General features: G+C 33.6%; 1 protein-coding gene across 4 annotated transcripts in view; it reads right to left on the bottom strand.

The window, feature by feature from the left end:
• Nucleotides 1-22,782, bottom strand: part of IBTK (inhibitor of Bruton tyrosine kinase) — a 97,695-nt gene that overhangs the window by 51,542 nt on the left and 23,371 nt on the right. Inside the window, exons 6-17 of one of the 4 annotated variants that reach the window (XM_055330057.1) lie at nucleotides 22,190-22,360; nucleotides 18,768-18,885; nucleotides 18,479-18,659; nucleotides 16,845-16,968; nucleotides 14,906-15,083; nucleotides 11,631-11,805; nucleotides 9,810-10,409; nucleotides 8,353-8,439; nucleotides 7,459-7,541; nucleotides 7,341-7,378; nucleotides 6,797-6,893; nucleotides 867-968 (exon numbers count right to left, since the gene is read on the bottom strand). In XM_055330057.1, coding sequence (XP_055186032.1) covers nucleotides 867-968; nucleotides 6,797-6,893; nucleotides 7,341-7,378; nucleotides 7,459-7,541; nucleotides 8,353-8,439; nucleotides 9,810-10,409; nucleotides 11,631-11,805; nucleotides 14,906-15,083; nucleotides 16,845-16,968; nucleotides 18,479-18,659; nucleotides 18,768-18,885; nucleotides 22,190-22,360 — 1,954 coding nt within the window. Of the gene's footprint in view, nucleotides 1-866; nucleotides 969-6,796; nucleotides 6,894-7,340; nucleotides 7,379-7,458; nucleotides 7,542-8,352; nucleotides 8,440-9,809; nucleotides 10,410-11,630; nucleotides 11,809-14,905; nucleotides 15,084-16,844; nucleotides 17,005-18,478; nucleotides 18,660-18,767; nucleotides 18,886-22,189; nucleotides 22,361-22,782 lie in introns of all 4 variants that reach the window. The other 3 variants (XM_055330056.1, XM_055330055.1, XM_055330054.1) reach the window with 3 other exon arrangements.

Raw genomic sequence — 22,782 nt, forward strand, 5'->3', positions numbered from 1 at the left:
GACAGGAAATCCCTTCATGTGGCAGTGTGACAATGAAAATGAATAAAGAAAAAATTACAATCTTTTGTAACCTAGAGTAAGCAATTAAAAATATCTAAAGAGAGGAAGACATAATTACTTCCAACAGGAAGATTAAAAAAGAGAGAAGTAGAAAGAAAAAGGATTTAAAAGATTACTGTGACCCTATACAGAAGGGATGGATAAGTGATCTCAACTAGCAGAGTGACAGAATAAAAAGGTGGGGGAAATGTGATCAATAAATATAATTAAGAGGCAGCAGTTCTGTCAAATGAAAAAATTTGGATGTAAAGAACAAAACAACAAAAAATAGCTTTGGGTTTCAAAAGTTTAATGTTCAAATGTTCAAAAAGACAGCAACGAAATTTACTGATATAATGAAGTATTTATTAAATGAAATAACAGAGAAAGAAAGAGTTTAAAACAAAAGAGATGTGTTTTGATCAAATATATAAATGAGACCATTATATAATAATTCCAGTGACTAGTAAGAAAGAGGTAGCTAAACACAGACCTAGAGCTAAGACCAGGGCAAAAGGAAAACATTCCTTTCAAATGCTCATCTTTGAAACTTCAAAATAAAGTTCCTATCATCTTCATTATTCAAGGTTTTATGACAGTTTAAAAAACTTAACATTCAATTATAGATGTACTTATTTTCACATATTAATGCATCTGAAATAAGAACGTGCTTACTTACAATGACACAAAATAGTTTAAATGTTTTAACACTTTTCATGATTCAAAAAAATAATGGCGCAGTTTACCACAAATGGCATCATAAAGTCAATGAATAATCCTTTATCGACCTGAAAACACAGTTAATAGTCAAATTCAAAAATACTCACGTTTCTCAGTTAATGCTACTTCACAAATCCCTTTCAATCGAGTTATAAGAAGCTGATCAGCCACCACAAGAACACTACAAACAAAATCCACATTTTGAGATTCTAAAAAAAGAAAATAAACAGAACTATTATTTTGTAAACATTATACTTATGAAAAAAGTTTCAATTAATTAAGACACAAAGAAGATTATGACTATTTTCTAAATGTTGCAATGGCAAATATGATAAACAGCAATAATGTGAGAATTTTCTACCTTGTAAGTAGAAAGCTGAAGAGAAATACACCCAAATGCCCTGGTTCACACCAGAACATAAAATGGGCAACTTTAATTGATCTTTTTAGCCTAGAAGGCTACTAGAATGCCTGCCTATTTAAAATCTCCCATGTTGTTAGATAAGTATTTCTCAATCTAATAAATACAGGGGAAATTCAAATCTCAGCATCAAATTTATTATGTAGGTATATGTTAAATACATATAGCCTATATGTTAAGAAAATATAGAGAGAAAGGGGTGAATAATACTTAGATGATCATTTTTGTTTTAAATAAAAAAGCCTAAAAGTACATTGTCTTCTTAAGCCATAGGATGCTCTTTAATTTAAAATAAACTTCTTGTTTCTGAGCATTACTAATGGCCCGAAGCAATAACCCTGAGCCACTGCCAGAATAGCAACATAAATACAAAAACAAAACAAAGCCACAATAGAAAGGGAAAAAAAAAAAAAAAAGACTAAGAAGAAAAAATGTAGAAAAATCATTTTTAACAAAGGAGGAAGAGGTGAAGTCACTGAATGGCAAACTAAGGACTACTTCTAGAACTCCTCTTCTCCATAAAAGCAATGAAGATACTATGAAAATTGTCAAAATCAACTTTTTCAAAATTCTAGAAATTAGCCAAAGGCTTGCAATGACCTGGGGAGTGTTGACTCAAGAAAAATGGCTGAATCTTGGTAAAAACAGTAAGTGATGGGACACTGTAGTTTTTTCTATTTAAATCCTCCTTTCCCCTCCTCCACAGTAGTCTTAAAAACCAATAACCCTGCAATCATAGTGGAAAAGAACCACCATTAAAGGAGGTAGAAGAGTTATAAAGAAACATTATCGGGATCCCTGGGTGGCGCAGCGGTTTGGCGCCTGCCTTTGGCCCAGGGCGCGATCCTGGAGACCCGGGATCGAATCCCACATCGGGCTCCCGGTGCGTGGAGCCTGCTTCTCCCTCTGCCTGTGTCTCTGCCTCTCTCTCTCTGTGACTATCATAAAAAAATAAAAAAAAAAAAAAAAAAAAAAGTTAAAAAAAAAAAAAACCTATTTAAAAAAAAAAAAAAAAAAAAAAAAAAAAAAGAAACATTATCAAAGAATTCTCATTATTTGACATGTCTGACAGTTCCCTGGAAATCCCCACTGGAAGGTTGACCTGACTTAAAGCTTTACTGGTCTGAACAGCCTCTTCTCTCAGGGTATTTATTAAAAAGAATCAGTAGCAATTGTTTAACATTGAAGCTGACTGAGACAATGACAAGAGAGCAAACAAGAAGCAGATCAAAAAAGGTTTTTAAGTTAGAAAAGAGATATTGTTATAACTGGATGTTTGTGTCCCCTAAAAATTCACATGTTGAAGCCCTAATTTCCAGTGTGGTTATATTTGGAGATGGGGCCTCACAGGAAATAATTAAGGATAAATGAAGTTTAAGGGTAGGGCCCTGGTCCAATAGGATTAGGGTCCTTCTAAGGAAAGAGGTATCAAAGAGGTATCTATTTACCTCCCTCCCTCTTCCACTCCCTAAACACACACACACACACACACACACACACACACACGGCCATGTGAAGACATAACAAGAAGGCAGAAATAGTCATCAGTACAGCAATAAAAGAACTTGAATATAGATATTCATGTTCAAATATGGATAGATCATGGAAAAAGAAAATCAACCAGGAAACATCAAACCTGACCAACACTACAGACCAAATGAACCTAACAGATGTATACAGAACATTCCATTCACAAAAGCAAAACACACATCCTTCTTGGCACACATAAAACATTCTTCAGAGTGCATCATATATTGGGTCACAAAACAAGCCTTAACAATTTAAGAAATTTGAAATGATACCACTATCCTCTCCAACTACAGTGGCATCAAACTAGAATAACAAGAGGGTATAAGGGAAATGTGTAGATATGTGAAAATTAACAAAATCAAAGACAAAAATCAAAGAGAAAGCAAAAAATATCTTGAGGGAGATACAACATACCAAAACTTACAGGATGCAGTAAAAGAAGTTCTAACAAGGACAATAATACTGATAAATGCCTTAATGAAAAAGAAAGATCTTGAAAAAACCACCTTAGGGTTTTTACACAATAAGGACTACAAAAAGAAGAAACAAAGCCCAAGTCAGCAGAAGGAAGAAAATAATAAAGACTGAGCAGAGGGGTGCCTGGGTGACTCAGTCGGTAAACATCTAACTTTGTCTCAGGGTCCTGGGAGGCCCTGGGATTGGGAATCTGTGCTCAGCAGGGAGTCTGTTAGTCTGCCTCTCTCTTTGCCTCTCTCCTGCCCCACTCATACTATCTCATTCTCTCTTTCTCTCTCAAATAAATAAAATCTTAAAAGAAAAAAAAAAAAAGCTGAGCAGAAATAAATGACCTAGAGGCAGCAGAAAAACAAGGTCAATGAAACTAAGGTTGATTATTTGAAAAGATAAAATTAACAAGCCCTTAAGTAGCCTAAGAAAAAGGATCCCCCAAAATAAAATTCTAAATGAAAGAGAAGACATTACAAGTGATATAACAGAAATGCAAATTATCAGAGACTAATATCAACAATTATAAGCGAACACATTGCATAACCTAGAATAGATGAATTCCTAGAAACACATGATCTATGAAGACTGAATCATGAGGAAACAGAATCTAAATAGACTAAAAACAGAGTAAGGAGACTGAGACTGAATCTGTAATCAAAAATCTCCCCCAAAAAGAAAAGCCCTAGGCCAGATGGCTTCGTGAATGAATTCTACCAAACATTTAAAGAAGAATTAGGGATCCCTGGGTGGCGCAGCGGTTTAGCGCCTGCCTTTGGCCCAGGGCGCGATCCTGGAGACCCGGGATCGAATCCCACGTCGGGCTCCCGGTGCATGGAGCCTGCTTCTCCCTCTGCCTGTGTCTCTGCCTCTCTCTCTCTCACTGTGTGCCTATCATAAATAAATAAAAATTAAAAAAAAAAATTAAAGAAGAATTAAAAACAATATTTCTCAAAATTGTCCCCCCCAAAAAAAAAAACTGAAGAAGAGGGAACACTTCTAAATTTATTTTATGAGGCCAGGATTATCCTGATACCAAAAGGAGTCAAGGACACCACCAGAGAAGAAAATCACAGTACAGTATAACTGATGAACATATGTGCAAAAATCCTTAATAAAGTACTAATAAATCAAATTCAATAGCATGTTAAAAAAGACCATACACCATGATCAAGTACAATTTATGTCTGGATGCAAGGATGGTCAATACATGCAAATCAATGAATGTGATACTATCTTAACAGAATAAAGAACAAAAATCATATAATCAATTCGGTACATGCAGAATATGCATAAGACAAAATTCAACATCCATTCATGATTAAAACTCAACAAGTTAGGTAAAGAAGGACTGTGCCTCAACATAATAAATTAGGCCATCTATGACAAGTCCACAGCTAACACCATACTCAACAGTAAAAATCTGAAAGCTATTTGTCTAAGATCAGGAACAAGACAGGGATGCCCACTCATGACACTCCTACTCAACACAGTACTGGAAATCCTAGCAAGAGTAATGAGGCAAAAAAATGAAATAATCATCCAATAGAAAAGGAAGAAGTAAAACTATCTCTGCAGATAACAAGGTCTTGTATCTAGAAAACCCTAAATATACCATCAAAAATCTATTAGAAGTAATAAACTCAGTGAAGTTGCAGGATATAAAAATCAGTTGCTTTTCTATGCACAATGAACTATCCAAAAAAGTAATTAAATGTCTATTCTACCCAAAACAATCTACAGATTCAACAAAATCCTATCAAAATTCCAATGGCATTTTACACAGGAATAGAAAAAGCAATCCTGGGCAACCCAGGTGGCTCAGCAATTTAGCATCGCCTTCTACCCAGGGCCTGATCCTGGAGACCTGGGATCAAGTCCCACATTAGGCTCCCTGCATGGAGCCTGCTTCTCCCTCTGCCTGTGTCTCTGCCTCTCTCTCTCAATCTGTGTCTCTCATGAATAAATAAAAAATAAAATCTTTTCTTAAAAAAAAAAAAAAGAAAAAAGAAAAAAGCAATCCTAAAATGTATATGGAACCACAAAAACCCTGATCAGCCAAAGTAATCTTGAGAAAGAAGGTGGCTAGAAGCATTATACTTCATGACTTCAAAATATGTTACAAAGCTACAGTAATCAAAAATTAATGTACTGCCATAAAAAGCAGACATATATACCAATGGAATAGAATAGAAAGCCCAGAAACAAACCCTCATTTTACAGTCAATTAATCTTCAACAAGGGCATAAAGAATACAAAATGGTGGAAAGGATAGTCTCTTCAATAAAGGGTTCTAGGAAAACTAAATATCCACATGCAAGAGAATGAAACTGGACCCACACTATACACTAGCCACCTCAAAATGGATTAAAGATGTAAAAAAAAAAAGACCTGAAACTATAAAATTCCTAGAAGAAAATGGTAAAAGATCCTAGTCTTGACAATGGTTTACTGAATAGAACATCAAAACAAAAGCAGGACATGCAACAAAAGCAGAAATAAGCAAATGGAATTACATGAAACTACAAAGTTTCTACAAAGCAAAGGGGAAAAAAAAAATCAACAAAATGAAAGGTAACCTTCAGAATGGGAGAAAATATTTGCAAACCACATTTCATAAGGGATTAATATCCAAAATATATAAGGAATTCTTATAACTCAACAGCAAAAAAAAAAAAAAAAGTAACTAAAAAATGGGCAAAGGACGTTTCTCCAAAAAAGACACAGGGATAGCCAACAGATATATGAAAAGGTGCTCAATGTCACTAATTATCAGGAAAATGCAAATCAGTATTATAATGAGATGTTACCTTAACACCTGTTAAGATGGCTATTATCAATAAAACAAAAAATAACAAGTGTTGGCAAGGATGTGGAGACAAGGGAACACTTGTGTGCACTCTTGGTAGGACTATAAAATGATACAGCCACTATGGAAAACAATAAGGAGGTTCCTCCAAAAATTAAAATAGAACTACCATATGATATAGCAATCCCACTCCTGGATATTTAGCCAAAGGAATTGAAATCAGGATCTTGAAGACAGATCTGCCCTTTCATGTTCACTGAAGCAAAATTAACAACAGTGAGGATATACAACAGTCTAAATGTCCACTGACAGATGAAAGGATTAAAACAAAATGTGGTATATACATACAATTGAACACAGTAGTTCACCATGCCTATGACTGAAGACACTGTAACTAAAACATTGGTGTAGTGCTTTAAAAAGTATATAAATGCAATCTCTCCTTAAATTTTGATTCAATTCTATTTCTTTTACTTCAGAGATATTATCACCAGGGGAAAAACAAACACTAAAAAACTTTTGTCAAATATTTGTCAAAACTATTCCCTATTGACAGTTTCTCATCTCAATCACAGAAGTAGCTGGCATGAAACTTTAATCTCAACCATTATACATAATCCTTATAGAGTTCATTTTCACATAGGTTAATAAAATTTTTCTATTCCTTTACTATTAGTAATCATCCCTATTGCTCATTCTAAATTAAGCCTCTGTTGACGGTTTACTTCAATTAGAGTAGAAATTAAGATTCATGTTGACTTTGCCATATTCAATTTTATCTTAAAGTATCTAAAACATCCTCTTATTAATACCTTTTATCACCACAGCTTCATCAGTATAGAGGTAGTCCAAAATAACTTCCAGTATGTCAGAATGTATTGGCATTTCCAGAGCCGTACAAGTAGAAGCCTAAATAAAATAAAGTAAAATAATTAATTTTAAATTATGAAAAACTACCATATTCTGACTGGTACAGAAAACTTTGAATTGGGAATCATGTCAAATGCAAAAGAAAGTAACATTTATAAAACACAAATCTACAATGACATACATTTAATTTTAAAATGCCTTGTAACATGGAGAATATGAAACAAAATTGAAACAAAAACCAATCACACTGGTATTCCAAACACATGGCCAAATAATAAAAGGTGATATTCTGACTGTAAGAAGTTTTTCTGTAACAATTTTTAATTCTAAATATTGCTGTTTTCCAGCAGGCTTCAGCATAAAGTTTAGAACAAATTAAAACGGAGTTAAGATATCAGGTTCCCATTCTGAATTTCTTTGTACATAATTTCCCAAAAATAAAAAGAAGTGTGATTACCAGCCACGTGGTTTGAATTTAAATCTTACCTCAATCCATGAGCTACTCAGCATACTATGAAAATATTCTGGGAAAAGAAAAAGTATAATTCATTAGACAGTGAAACAATAATAAAACAAATCAGCAACTAATAAAAAGTATACCTACCAAGTCTAGCACATAGAACACACTTATGACAAGGAAATTCCTTTCCATCCACTGATTTCATGGTCACATCACATAGAAAGGAACTGAAAAAACAATTTTTTTAATTTAAGTGAGTGATTTCTTTACATATTTAGCCAACAGAAAATTTATTAAAGGATTTGGCTTCAGTTGATTTTCTCTTTAAAGACAGCAGAGAACAAACTTGAGGGTACACATACAAATAAAGTTCTTTATCTCCTTCCACTTGAGTAAAGATAATAAGGGCCTTATAATAAAGATAGTAAATGGAACCGAATACAGATAAGTATTCAAAAAGTCTTCTAATTTTCCTTTTGCATTACAGACCAGGTGTTAATAATGTAATAGTAAGTGACATCATAGTCAAAGGTCTTTAATTCACTTCTTTTTACAACATATTCTTTGCTGAAATAGTCTAGATATCTCTAGTTTCTCTTTCTCCAAAACTTTTCCCCTACAAAGTACAAATACCTAAAAACAAAAACTTTTTAATAACTAACATATTGAGAATAGTATATTTATTACTTTAAAAACTTACACTAAAGAAAATAATCATCATAATGAAGAGGGACAATTACTTTGGTTTTGGGCTAACAATTCCTACATATTGAAAAATATAAAATTTGGGCAAGGAAAAAAATTTAAAAATTTCTTCCTTAAAAACCAATTTAAAAATGAACTGTTTCAATGTCTTATTGAATAGTTAACATTTTATCCATTTATCTCAACAGCTCTCCAACACTTCTAGAAATGAAGACTAGTAAAGGTGAGGGTACCTACTCAAATATTTTGCTTTGTATGGTCAGTAACAAGAGCTGTTTCACAGTTAGGTATCAAAATCTACAGATGAAAGTTTATCTTCATTTCCTAACTTACCATTTTTTCTGATTTAGCTTTGATTTATTACCAGTTTTCTTCTCAATAACATTAATTTTTCCATTTTCAAATCTGACTCCATCTAACCTATCAAAAATAGATAAAAATTAAGTTGGACCAAAACAACAGCAAAAATCCAACAATTTACATCTGGATATAATTATATAATTTATATCACCTAAAAAAGTATCTCAATAAACTCAACTCTGTGATAAAGAAGTATTGTTTATTCTCCTTCAGTTTTACTTAGAATTCAAAGTACAGTTAATCCTTGAACAATGCAGAAACTAGAGTCACCATGCCCCCCACCTAAGTTGAAATCTGCATATAATTTTGACTACCCCAAAACTTAACTACTAGTATCTCAATGTTGACTGGAAGCCTTCCCAATAACTTCAACAGTAGACTTGTATGTTTGTAGTTTGTATATTATTTGCATTATATATTGTATTCTTACAATAGAGAAAGCTAGAGAAAAGAAATTGTTAAGACAATCCTAAGGAAGATGATCAATATGGTTTAATGGTACCATACTGAATTTATCATAAAAAACCTGAATACAAGTGGATCTGCACAGTTCAAACCCATGTTTTTCAAGGGTCAAATGCATATTAAATATGGTTACTGACAAAAAAATACCAAAACCATAGCACAAAACCCTTCAGTGTTTTTAAATAGGAAACCTGATAAATGCTCCTTCTCTGCCCCTACCCCACACAAGATTACACTATCACAAGCAACATACATATCTTAAAAAAAAAAAAAAAAAGAATTCCAAAGAATATGGTTTATATGACAAATCTCTCCTAGGCAGTTTACACATACTGTAGGACAGAACTATACCAACAAATTGAACCACTATTATCCCTCCCTTCTAAATACTGAGAAACTGAAGTTCAAAGAAACTAACAAATCTGCCTCAGCTAGTCACTAGTAGAGCCAAAAGGCAAATAAATACAGGCCTAACTCCAAAGATAGTATTTTTTCCAGCATACCACACTGCCTACCATTCCAGATCCCTGTTACACAAACAACATAGAGTTCACACCCACTAACAGCCTCCAAAGTTTTAATCCAGGGGGTCCTACAGAGATAGCTTTAGCAGAAAATGAAGAAAGAACATATACAAAAAGGTACATGGGGGTAGAACTGAGGGACGGGAAAAGACGAGTAGCAAAGAAAAAGAATTTTTATTTTTTTTTTTTTAAATATTTTTATTTTATTTATGATAGTCACAGAGAGAGAGAGAGAGAGAGAGAGGCAGAGACACAGGCAGAGGGAGAAGCAGGCTCCATGCACCGGGAGCCCGACGTGGGATTCGATCCCGGGTCTCCAGGATCGCGCCCTGGGCCAAAGGCAGGCGCCAAACCGCTGCGCCACCCAAGGATCCCAGAAAAAGAATTTTTAAAAGGAGCTCATAATAAGGTTCAAGGACAGATATTAAGAAGAAGCCATACCTACTACTCAAATTACTGAAACCAAATTTCTTTGCAACATTTTGCAACATTCTTACAGGATCATCTTCCCCAATACTTTTCCCTTTATTGGAAGCCTTTGATTTGCTTTTTTGCTTTTCATTAACTGTGTGTGCTTGATTACTTCTGTAAACTTCAAATGCTGACTTTTGATTATCTTCACGGCAATGCATTTTATTTGAATGTGAATTCATAGTGCCCTGATATTCTTCTGGCTTTTTGTTTAAGTTTATTCTTGGTGTGAAGCCATGAATTAAAAAGTCACAAGTATCTGTGTATATAAATTGTAAAAGGTACTCAAACAAGTCAGGATGAACCTTCTCTATGACAAAGAGATGGCATCCTGCAGAATCTTCATCTTTCCGGTAAACATCTATAAAATCTAAAGTAGTCCCATCTGAAAGAAACAATTTCTGAAAAAAGTCAGAACGCACTGCCAAAATATATTTATGTGCAGGGAAAATTCTATTGCCAACTTGAAATGTCACATCATGAATATTGTCCGTTTCATCTGTTTCCCTTAAGAGTTTGCCAAACTCTTCAAAAAAGGATGATGAGGATACGGCTGGAATTTCATAAAGGCTAGAAATGAAACAAAAATAATTTTTACTTTCAAGAAAATGAAAAAAAAAAAAAAGCATCCCATCCCTAGCCAATTCTCCTTTTAAAGTACAATTTATTTTTTAGCTATTAAACTTCTAAAAATTTAAATCTGGCATTTCTGAAAATATAAGAATACTGCAAAGTCTTAGATACTGTATCACATTTTAAAATGTGAATCCTTTTTATATTTTTTTTTACTAAATTAAAATGACAAGATTTAAGTTTTCCTTCAAAAGCAGAGTTTTCTATTTCTACTAGGAAATGCTAGAATATAAATGAGTATTTCCATAGAAATTTTTTAAATGACTATAACTAAACACAAATGACTATAAAACTAAAAATATCCAGAAAAGAGTACAGTTCTCAACCTTTTCTTTGATATCCTTTTCTTTTATCCTTTATCCTTTTAAGTGAAGAAAACCAAATATACAAAGAACTGAGCAAATACTTCAGGTCAAATCCCAGAATAGGCCATAAATTCAGGGAGGAAAAATATATACACAGATATACAATCAGTCCATAACTCTGGTTCTTTAGCACTGTAAAAATGTTATCACATCTTCCCTATCCACATTTCACCCTTTCAGGTAGGGGGGGAAACAATCCTCCTGGTTTGCCCTGGATTGAGTGTTTTCCCAGGAAATGAGAGTTTTGGTGCTAAATATGGGACAGGCAGGCCTAGGCAAACCAGAATGGAAGGTCACCCTACTTCCAGGACTTCTTTCCAACAGTACCCTGGACATTTATCTTAACCCGTCATCTCTCTACTAATGTGACTTAGAGAATACTTGCACTGAGATTCACACTACCCTACAGATGACTCTATACCACTTCTTCTTTTGTTAATTATCATATTCAAGTATTAGAGATTTTTGCAAACTGTGTAATATTTATAATATATTTCTCAGAATTTGAGAACCCAGAGTACATCATAAAGTACTGTTATAAATTTTGTGCATGCACATATATATTTTCAAGATTTTCAATAAATACCAGTTTACAAACTAAAAGAAATACTTATCATTCCCACTATAACAAATTCCACCTCTGAGTTTTCCAGATAACATGATTTTATGCCTCAAGCTTCTACAAGTCTTGGCAAAAGCATTTCAATTAAATTTGCTCCAGGAGCTACTGAAAAAAAAGGAAAACTCAGTGATTATTCCTTCTAAAAATGAAATTTAATATATACAAGTGTACCTTGTTTTAGGATCTGACTGCAGGATTGCAAAGTTGCATCCACTTGGATCTGTGCTGACACTAACAGCTCTATGGGCAAAAGTAAGTTTCTCAAGTCGAATTCTTTCGTATACACTATTTATATCAGAGACACAAGACACATCTGATGAGGAATTATGAAGATTTGATAAAATCTCTGCTAAAAAGAAAAATAAACAAACTTCCATTAATGGAGGCTTTATTTAAACAATTAAAATGCTTTAGGAGTAAAGAAAATAGAAAAATAAAATATGAAAGTATCTTTCATATGTAAGTCCTTTTGAAGAATTATATTCCCCCGTCCCCCAACACAATTTGCACCCTATGTATAGTATAAGTACTATAAAGGAAATTTTGTTTGGTCAATTCTCAATTACCCATGATTTTATCCCTTTCAACAAAAACATCCTCCACACTGCACCAAAGTTAACTTTCTAAGAAGCAAATCTAGTGTTACACCACCTTCTAAAACTCCTCAGCTTGCATTAAAAATATATAAACTTAGCATCCCTATAGTTTGTTATTTGGTCCCAAATATCTGAGTGACCATACTGTGCTACTGTGATACAGTGATCATCAATCTGTCCCTAATGATACAGTAGTGAACAAGATAGGCATGTCCCTGCCATCCTGGAGTGCACAATCTAGCAGAGAAGACAGACATTAAAACAAATGATTATATCCATTACGAGTCAAATTAAGGCTATGAAAGAAAAGTATGAAATCTGCATGCAAAGAAATCATTCTTCAGTAGGAAGAATACTGAAAGTAATTAAAAATAAAGACAAAGAGATCATTTAGGAAACTAATAAGAATCCAAAGAATAAATAATATACATTGAAGTTGTAGCAATAAAAGTGGAGAAAAGTGGAAAGATTTCAGAAATATTTGAGACAAAAGTGACAAAATTTAGTGACTGATCAGATATAGGGGTGGCAGGATGTGAGGTGTCAAAGACAACCATTTACTTAGATATAAAACATTAAAAAGCAAATGCGGAAGCATGAGATCATGAATTCAGATCACTGTATGTGACTAAGATACAATTCTAAGACTTCCAACATTTATATGCAGTCAAACCTGCATTTTGGTTACTCTCTCAAATTCACTCTATTTCAGTCTTACAGGGCTTTGCTAATTTTCCCCACACTCAGTTATTGCAATTTCTACTCTCAAAAAAACCTAACATATGCATATTAGCATTTGTAAACTGTAAATATTAATATGTATCTATTGTCCCTGCAAACTTTTGAGTGTCTGAGAACAGGGGCCCTGTTATCAACATATATGTTATCAATAAAGCATAGCTCTATATGTGACACACAGTAAATCTAATTTAAATGTTTACAGACTTGCATAATCTATAAAGAAATAAAAGAAATACAACAAATCTCTAATCACTCCACTGTGGCTTTGATTTTGAAAACTATGTTTATAATTTTCTGAATTAATTATAAACATTCCTTATATGTGTCTTAGCATATTCATTCAACAGATCTTAATGAGGGACTACTATGTATCAGGAAATATGCTGAATGCCAAGGACACAGTGCAATAGTCAAGGTCCTTGCCATCTTACAGCCTGATAGGAGACAAGCATTAAAAAAACTAATCACAAAGATAAATACAGGGATGCCTGGGTGGCTCAGTGGTTGAGCATCTGCTTTTGGCTCAGGGCATGATTCCAGACATCAGGCTTCCTGCATGGGGCCTGCTTTCCCTCTGCTTGCATCTCTGTCTCTGTCTCTCTCATAAATAGATAAAAACTTAAAAAAAAAAAAAGATAAATACATAAAAAACAAGTAGAGACAAGTTGCATCATGAAAATCCAAAGGGAATATGAAAAGTGAAACAGGGTACTTCAATTTAGATTGAGGGATCTGTGAAAACATTTCTGATGAAGTATAAATGAATCTGAGATGTGAAAAATTAGAGAAAGTCCTGGGACTACTGAACAAAATTGAAAACCTGAAGATGGATGTGACTGAAGAATGATAAATGAAAGCAGTTCAGGTACATAGACAAAGGTCAGAGAAGGAGCTTTTGGGACAATGTTTAGGAAGTGAGGAAACATTAAAGAGTTTTTAAATACAGGAATATTAAAAACAGATCAAATATTAAAATAAGATCACTCTAAAAGTTAAGAACAGATAAAAAGAAATAAGAGTACGAATAAGGAAAACATTTTTTTTTTTTTAGGAAAATGTATTTTTTGCAGTAGTCCATATGATTTGGGCTACAGTGGGACCCATTAACTGTGAAGAGGTAAATGAATTTTAGTTTTTCCAGAAAAAAAATCAACAAATAATTATGGATGAAAGAAAAATTTGGCAACTTAAGTTAAAAAACGATGCAAGTAATCATAAATTTATAATCAAATAAAATTAAGAATGAACTATATAATGAATAATTTCTATTTTCAATGGTAGCATCTTAAAGCTATCCTTTCTTTTCATCAAGGAATGAAATAAAATTTATCTCTACCCAACAACTATTTAATACAACTATTATTTTAAATTCTCAATATAAAAATTTATTCTTCCCATGATTTTCCCTTAAGCCATGAAATGTGTGTTTAAAAAATTTTAATTTTGGGATCCCTGGGTGGCGCAGCAGTTTGGCGCCTGCCTTTGGCCCAGGGCGTGATCCTGGAAACCCGGGATTGAATCCCACGTCAGGCTCCCGGTGCATGGAGCCTGCTTCTCCCTCTGCCTATGTCTCTGCCTCTCTCTCTCTCTGTGTGACTATCATAAATAAATAAAAATTTTAAAAAAATAAAAATAAAAAATAAAAACTTTAAAAAAAATTTTAATTTTACATATACACGTATATAAAAAGACAATACATAAAATGTAAATATATATATGTGTGTGTGTGTGTGTGTGTGTATATATATACACTATAAGCCAGTCAATTCTCAATTTAGGGAAGAAGATAAAAAAATGGAGCTTGGAAGATGGTTCAAAAGCATCTGGGGATTTCTTTAAACTTTACACTTTCCTGTCCCTAGAGCCAAGCAGTGATCTACTATTAGTGATAGGAATGCACCATGACCTCAGGATATACTGAGACAGATAAAAGGTTGAAAACCAGAGTTAAGTGAATTAACTATTTACCTTCATACACATAAACCAAAATCAAAAGACAATACTTAAGGGTAAAACCTAATAACCCTTGTCAAACCTAATAATAAACACTTGTGAAATTAAAGGTTAATTGAAAGATACTTTATGCTCTATTCACATATATGAACTGACCTTTCTTTTCAGAATTCTTTTTTTTTTCTTCAAACCATTTCCCTCTAAATCCTTCTCCATCTTGTGTGACAAATAAAATGTCTTTTCTATTTAAAGCAATATCAGAAATGAAGACCTGGCGTGGATAGGCCCATCGACACTGCTTTAGAGAACTGCTGACTGATCTCCAGCAAAATACCTAAAATAAATCCAAATTACAGTGGAATAAAAATATATTCCCATATAGCACCTGAACAACCAAAAACTGGTATCAAAGGATTATATCTCTGATTAATATGTTTCCATGTTCACTCTTTCACAGAAAAAGAAACTATAAAAATCAATTCATTGTGTCTTTCAGAAAAAGTACATCAAGCAAATATGAAGCACTAAAAATACTTCAAAGACACTCCCCTTAAGAAGATGTAATTTTCAGTATTACTCGTTTTTGGCAAATTGATCTGCTACAATGGTAAAGAAAAGCAAAAATATGAAAACTAAAACTTAGATATTGGACTTGTAGTACCATCTATTTGCAAGAAGAATGAAAATCACCCTATGAAAATCCAAACTTTAGCTCCCAAGAAAAAAAGGACATGAATAACCCAATTATAGAACTAAATCTTACAGGTAGAAAAATCATAGTAGAGTTCAATGACTTCCAAGCGGTTCTGCAAGCTTTAATGTTTCTGAGAAATGGCTTGGAACCTACTAGTTAGGGATGGAGAGAATAAGGAGAGGTATGGTATTGAGTTTCCCAATCCAGCTTCATCCAGAACAGTAACTCTTATCTGCTTCATATATTTGCATTCCAAGAAAAATTACATTTGAAAAATTAATGCTGCTGATTTTTAAAAGTTTGATCCCCTCATATTTAAGAAAACTAAAACACAAAATGGTATCTGCCAAAATTTTAAAATTTATGTAAAAAAAAAAAAGACTATACTGATTTGAGTTCTTCAGAGACTGGTTTTCATAGTAAGATTCTATTTTGCAGAAATTAAAGATACAAAAGTATAAACTAGATCCATATTAATATAAATGAAATATATCCTAGAGTCAAATGCTTTTTATACTATTTTATGTAATCCCATGCCACTGCTTCCTCCCATAGTATAAAATTAGAGTTCTAATATAGTCCTCTATATTAAAATTATCAACTACAAACTTATACCTGTTAAGTACCAGTAGGTGGAGCTTTATGATTAATTCTTCAATTTCCAAATGTCAAATTTTATAGCACTTTTTAAGATTCAGAAAACATTCTCATTATATGTTTCTATTTTATAAACAAAAAGCAGAACGCAATCTGTGTTTTTCTAGCCAGTGTAAAATTCTTTGTGTTACTAACATGTATGAATATATGCTTAATTTAACAATTTCCTTAGAGAAATGTACTGATATATTTGCACAGGGCACTGAAATTGAAGTCTACTTAAATGTAAAGAGATTAGAGATTCTTCCTATAATGATCTAGGAATGCATTATCTTTTATATATGACAGTTATGATCTCTGAAAATATACATTATGTGTACATTTCCTTAAAACTAAATCTGGGGGAAATTTTCTAATTACAAAATTTTTAATTTTGCCTGTTCAGCTTTTACTTTTTTTAAGGAGCTGTTATATAAAATATATCTATGCAATTCGATATCTTCATCCATACTCAGTATACATATCAAATAATCCATCAAAATCCTTATTTCCATTTTAAGCACAGTAAATGAAATTTTAAGCTACAGTTTAACAAAGCTGTACTGTGCAACATTAGTTGTCATCAAACTTTCTTTGAAATATCAGCTCCATACTAATTACTACTGATGTCAAAAGTAAGTAGAGAAAAAAGTCAATGGGAATCATCATTATCATAATAATACATGTTCACATTATCAGGTCCCTTACAGCTATCAATTGAGAACAAAATTTCTTTACTACACTTTTGCATAAATATACACTTACCCTTCCAGCTCCATCCATTGCAAGAATGCAAATTTTTTGACCCCCATTTTCCTTTAAATTTTCAGGATCAACCTTGTATTCCATACGTCCCCCAGAAACAAGAACTTTTTTCAAGTTTAGTTGTCTAGGTGAAAAAGAAAATTCTCCATTAATATGTTCTCTAAAAAAAAAAAAAATTAAAAAAAATATGTTCTCTAAAATATACATGGCTCAATTTTTAAGAAATTACTATTCAAACAATAACCTACTATTATTATTATTATTATGATTATTGTGAAATGTGAAGTAAGACAATTTGGCCTTTGGTATCCTTAGTCCCTCCTTTCTCTGTAAGTTTCCCCTACATTATGGAAGTTTCTTTTCATAGCAAGTCCTTCCCTCCCAAATGCCTGTACCTACACACATACACACCTCTGAAATCTAAAGTCCCACTTGTGAATGCACACATTCACTCTACTTTAATTAACTGATAAGACTAAAAGCTCCTAACAGACCAGAAAAACTTAAAACCTCAAAATGAAAAATGAAACAAATCTTTAATTTCAAATATGAACAACCCTAAATAGCTAACAGCTACCAGGAAAATCATCACTAATTTAATTTTGGGGACGCCTGGGTGGCTCAGAGGTTGAGCTTCTGCCTTCGGCTCAGGGCGTGATCCTGGAGTCCCAGGATCGAGTCCCACATTGGGCTCACTGCATGGACCCTGCTTCTCTCTCTGCCTGTCTCTCTGGGTCTCTCATGAATAAATAAATAAAATCTTAAAAAAAAAAAAAAGTTGAATACTTTGTAATGACACATTAAAATGCATAGCAAAATACTGCTGTCAAATCAGAAATGGATTAATCAACTATAAAAGATTGAAATATATGAAAAGGACTCTAACCGTATTAATTTACCTTACAATTGTTTTAAGAGCTTCCTCCTTAAAGTGTTCAAAATGAAATCACAGATGATACATTATGGGTAGGTTTATGCTCAAAAGCTAAGGAACTCCAATTGGCGGACACTTCCATGCTTACACCTTAGTTTTATGAGTCCCTGCTTTACCTGGCTTTTTTGATGAGCTAACAAACTGCTAGTTTTTACTGCATGCTACTATATCCTACTATAGGATATATCATACTATATCCTACTCTCAGGTAACAAAAGGCTACACAAATATAAAGATAAAAAATATACCACTTAATTATAAACACATGGACTAAGAATCCATGATAAATAATTAGCTATTTTTAAAAATAAATAAATGCATAACATAAGAAAGCCACACATGAACCAATGATGACTGTATCACAAACCAAGAATTATAATTAATCTAGTACTATGTACCTGAAGCATAAAAAAAAAGGAAATTTATAGGTCACATTTAACCATATGTTAAATATAGTTCTGAAATACTGTTTAACAATTTACAGAGAACTTCTACATATGTCCCCTGGATGCTTCTCAAAGACTAAGCTCAAAGGCAAAAACTCTTGATTTTCCCTTTCAGTTTTAAATCTTCTCCATTCAGTTTTCTTCATCTGACACTCTAGAACATAGCACATAAAGCTTATACTCAAAGTCTTGCTGGAAGAATTGAATTATTATTATTAAAATTATATTTCTTTACAAAAATACACATAACATACTTAGAAGCCATCTTCTTGCACTGATAGTCTGCAAGTAAGTAAATATCTCCCCTTGTGGTAACACAGACTGTGGCCCCATCACTTGCAGCAACTAAAGACAAAGTGATATCCTTATGATGAAGGGCAGAGACTTGACGAGGAGCAGTTACATACTTTTCTCCATTGGGATCTGGCATATAACCTAAAAAATCAGACAAATAAAAAAATTTTATTTTTAAAAAATTTTTAAATTTTTTATTGTTTTAAAAATTCAATTTACTTTTCAGATATTGTCATCAAGATTTCTCACCCAGTTGTCCACCATTTAGTCCCATAGTGTAAACAGCTTCTCTAGTCCACAGCACTGTATGAAACCTGCCTGCCGCTACTCCAATGACTGTCCTTCCTTTCAGATATTTTGCCTGCATCTATTCAAAAAGATAAGACAGCAGTTTATTATATTACCCACTACCAGTGCCCCCTCAAGTTCTAATGCCAGAATTCACTGAAGATCTCAGCACTAACACTGAGACTCCAACCCTTCTCAGAACACAAGATATTTTGATGCAGCAACTTTAAGTCAGCAGTTTTAATATATAAAAAATTAACAGTATAAAAACCAAATCATTCAACTTTTCAACAAGCAACATGCAAAACAAGGATTCTCATTCTATCAGAAAATTCAACACTTTTAAATGTGACATATTCAACAGTGGCACTATTGATTTTACAGCCAGATGACTCTTACTAATGTGATGTATCACAATGATTCTTGTATGAATACTGAATCACACTTGCATCCCAGGAATAGCCAAAGCAATCTCAAAAAAGAAAACCAAAACTGGAGGTATCACAATTCCAGATTTCAAGTTATATTACAAAACAACAGTAACTATAACAGTATGGTATTAGCATAAAAAGAGACACATACATCGATGGAAAAGAACAGAAAATTCAGAAATAAACCCACAATTATGTGGCCAATTAATCCTCAACAAAGGAAGAATGAATGTTTACAATGGGGAAAAAGACAATCATTTTGTCTTTTTCGTACAAATCTTATTGAGAAAGCTGGAGAGAAACACGCAAAGAATGAAACTGGACCACTTTCTCTCACCATACACAAAAATAAACTCAAAATGTATTAAAGACCTAAATGTGAGACCTGAAACCACAAAGATCCTTGAAGAGAACACAGGCAATAAGGTCTCTGACACTGGCTGTAGCAACTTTTTTCTAGATATGTCTCCTGAGGTAAGGGAAACAAAAGCAGAAATAAACTACTGGGGATCCCTGGGTGGCACAGCGGTTTAGCGCCTGCCTTTGGCCCAGGGCGCGATCCTGGAGACCCGGGATCGAATCCCGCGTCGGGCTCCCGGTGCATGGAGCCTGCTTCTCCCTCTGCCTGTGTCTCTGCCTCTCTCTCTCTCTGTGTGTGTGACTATCATAAATAAATAAAAAATTTAAAAAAAAAGAAACTACTGAGACCACATCAAAATAAAAAGTTTCTACACAACAAAGGAAACAATCAACAAAACTAAAAAGCAACCTATGGAATGAAAGAAGATATTTGCAAATGACATATTCAATAAAGGTTTAGTATCCAAAATATGTAAAGAACTCCTACAACTCAATACTCAAAAAACAAATAATCCAATTAAAAAATGGGCAGAAAAAAATAAAATAAAAAAATAAAAAATGGGCAGAAGACACGAATAGACATTTCTCCAAAGAAGACATACATAGATGGCCGAAAGACAATAAAACGATGCTCATCATCAAGGAAATACAAATCAAAAATACAATGAGGTATCACCTCACACCTGTCAGAATGGCTAAAATAAAAAACACAAGTAACAAGCGCTGGCAAGGATGTGGAAAAAAGGGAACCCTCTTGCACGTTGGTGGGAATGCAAACTATTGCAGCCATTATGTAAAACAATATGAAGGTTCCTCAAAAAATTAAAAATAAAACTACCCTATGATCCAGGAATCATACTACTGGGTATTTAACCAGAGAATACAGAAACACTAATTTAAAAAAAACAAAAACAAAAAAAACCCCACTAATTTAAAGGGATACATGCACCCCTATGTTTACTACACCATTATTTTCAATAGCCAAACTATGGAAACAGCCAAGTATCCCTCAATAAATGAATACATAAAGATGTGGTGTGTATATACACAATGGAATACTATTCAGCCATAAAAAAAGAATGAAATTTTGCCATTTGTAACAACAGGGATAGAGTACAATGCTGAGCAAAAGAAAGTTAGTGAGGGAAAGACAAATACCATGATCTCACTCACATGGAATTTAAGGAAAAAAAAATGAGCAAAGAAAAAGGAGAGAGAGAGAAAGACAAATCAAGATGACAACTCTTATCTATAGACAACAAACTGATGGTCAACAGAGGGGAGGTGCCTGGGGGAATGAGTGACACAGGTGATGGAGAATAAAGAGTGCACTTCCTATGTTGAAAAAAAAATAGAAGAAAATGAAAATAAATTAAAGAAAAACTATTGGACATATTCAGAGTCCCCCAACAGTGGCACTACTGACATTTTTCAGTCAGATGAACCTTTGCTGTGGGGGACTACCTTATAAACTACAGGTTTAGCAGCAACCCTGAACTCTACCTACTAGATGTCAGTAGCACTACTCCCAACCCCACCCCCAGCTGTGACAACTAAAAATGTCTCTGCACATTGCCAAATGGCTCCTAGGGATGCAAAATTGAGAATACTAGATATGTCCATGTCAACCTAAAATTCCAAGATAGCCACATAACACTAAGAATAAAAACAAGAATAAAATCTAGCATTTATAAAGAAATCTACAAAATGATTAATATCCACAAATTTCATGATTATAGAAAATGGATCCTCCAACCAAAAAGTACCACAGATTGGAGGCTACCTCTAACTATTTCTCAGTAATTCCTATCAATTCATTAGTCATCCAGAATGGAAAAGCATTAGATTTAAAAGCTTATTAATAAAAACTGTGTATCTAATAATAATTTTAAATCCAGAGGATTAAACCAGTTAAGAAATTTAATCTCTGAAATACAAAATTTACAAATTGGAAACACATTTGTTATTGAGTGATGATTCTAGCAACATATTAATTTAAAGCACCAGTCCTAGCCCAATAAGCTTGGACTTCTGGATAACTCACTTATACGGCACATTTTGCGTTTATTATTCTTTTTTAAAGACTTCAATTACTTATTCATGAGACACAGAGAGAGAGAGGCAGAGACAGAAGCAGAGGGAGAAGCAGGCTCCATGCAGGGTGCCCGATGCGATACTTGATCTCAGGACCCAGGATCATCATGCCCTGAGCTCAAGGCAGACACTCAACCACTAACCACACAGGAGCCCCCATAAATTTCATGTTTTCTTAAGGAAGGCCTCAAAATTATTTGTTTTAAACCCCAAAAATGTGGATCCCCCTCTGCTTATAAATAAAAAAGTTTAAACTAAAGAACTTTTGGGCCTAATTTCCCAAACGCCTTCTCTTACTCCAAACAAATGCTGATTTATACTCTGCTTAGTATCTCCTGTGAAAAATAAAGTATATACCATTAAATATAAGTAAAATAAGTTACGTGTCAGTATCTTCCATCTTTTTGTCCATACAGGTTTTATAGCAAATAGTCACCTTGTTTTTTTTTTGTTTTTTTTTTTTTTTTTTGTCACCTTGTTTTAAAAAAGGAAGCTTACCTGTCTGGGTACATTACAACTGGAAGGTGGAGGAATAATTCCTAATTGATGAAAAATATTCAGACCAAATGTATAAACACATCCATCTTCAGTCAGTACAACAGTATGATCCTTAGCGGCTGCCACTTGGGAACAAGTATGACCACTCAGTCCTTCCACAAGCCTAGGAATCTACAAAATAAAAGTATCTTTAGTATATATTAACCATTTATACCGAAATGCAAACAGAATCTGGTGATCCCATTTCCAAAATGACATAACTAATAAATGGCTGACATATCATAGTAAACTCTACAATTTAGCAAGGGATAAGTTTAACAGGATATGGGGCAGCCCCGGTGGCCTAGCGGTTTAGTGCTGCCTTCAGCCCAAGGTGTGATCCTGGAGACCTGGGATCAAGTCCCACATCAGGCTCCCTGCATGGAACCTGCTTCTCCCTCTGCCTGTGTCTCTGCCTCTCTTTCTGTCTCTCTCATGAATAAATAATAAAATCTTAAAAAAATAATAATTTTTTTTTAAAAAAGTTTAGGGGGGATGCCTGAGTGGCTTAGCGGTTTAGCGCCTGCCTTTGGCCCAGGGTGTGGTCTTGGAAT

This window comes from Nyctereutes procyonoides, unplaced genomic scaffold (genome assembly GCF_905146905.1).
Source record: "Nyctereutes procyonoides isolate TBG_1078 unplaced genomic scaffold, NYPRO_anot_genome, whole genome shotgun sequence".
NCBI lineage: Eukaryota > Metazoa > Chordata > Mammalia > Carnivora > Canidae > Nyctereutes > Nyctereutes procyonoides.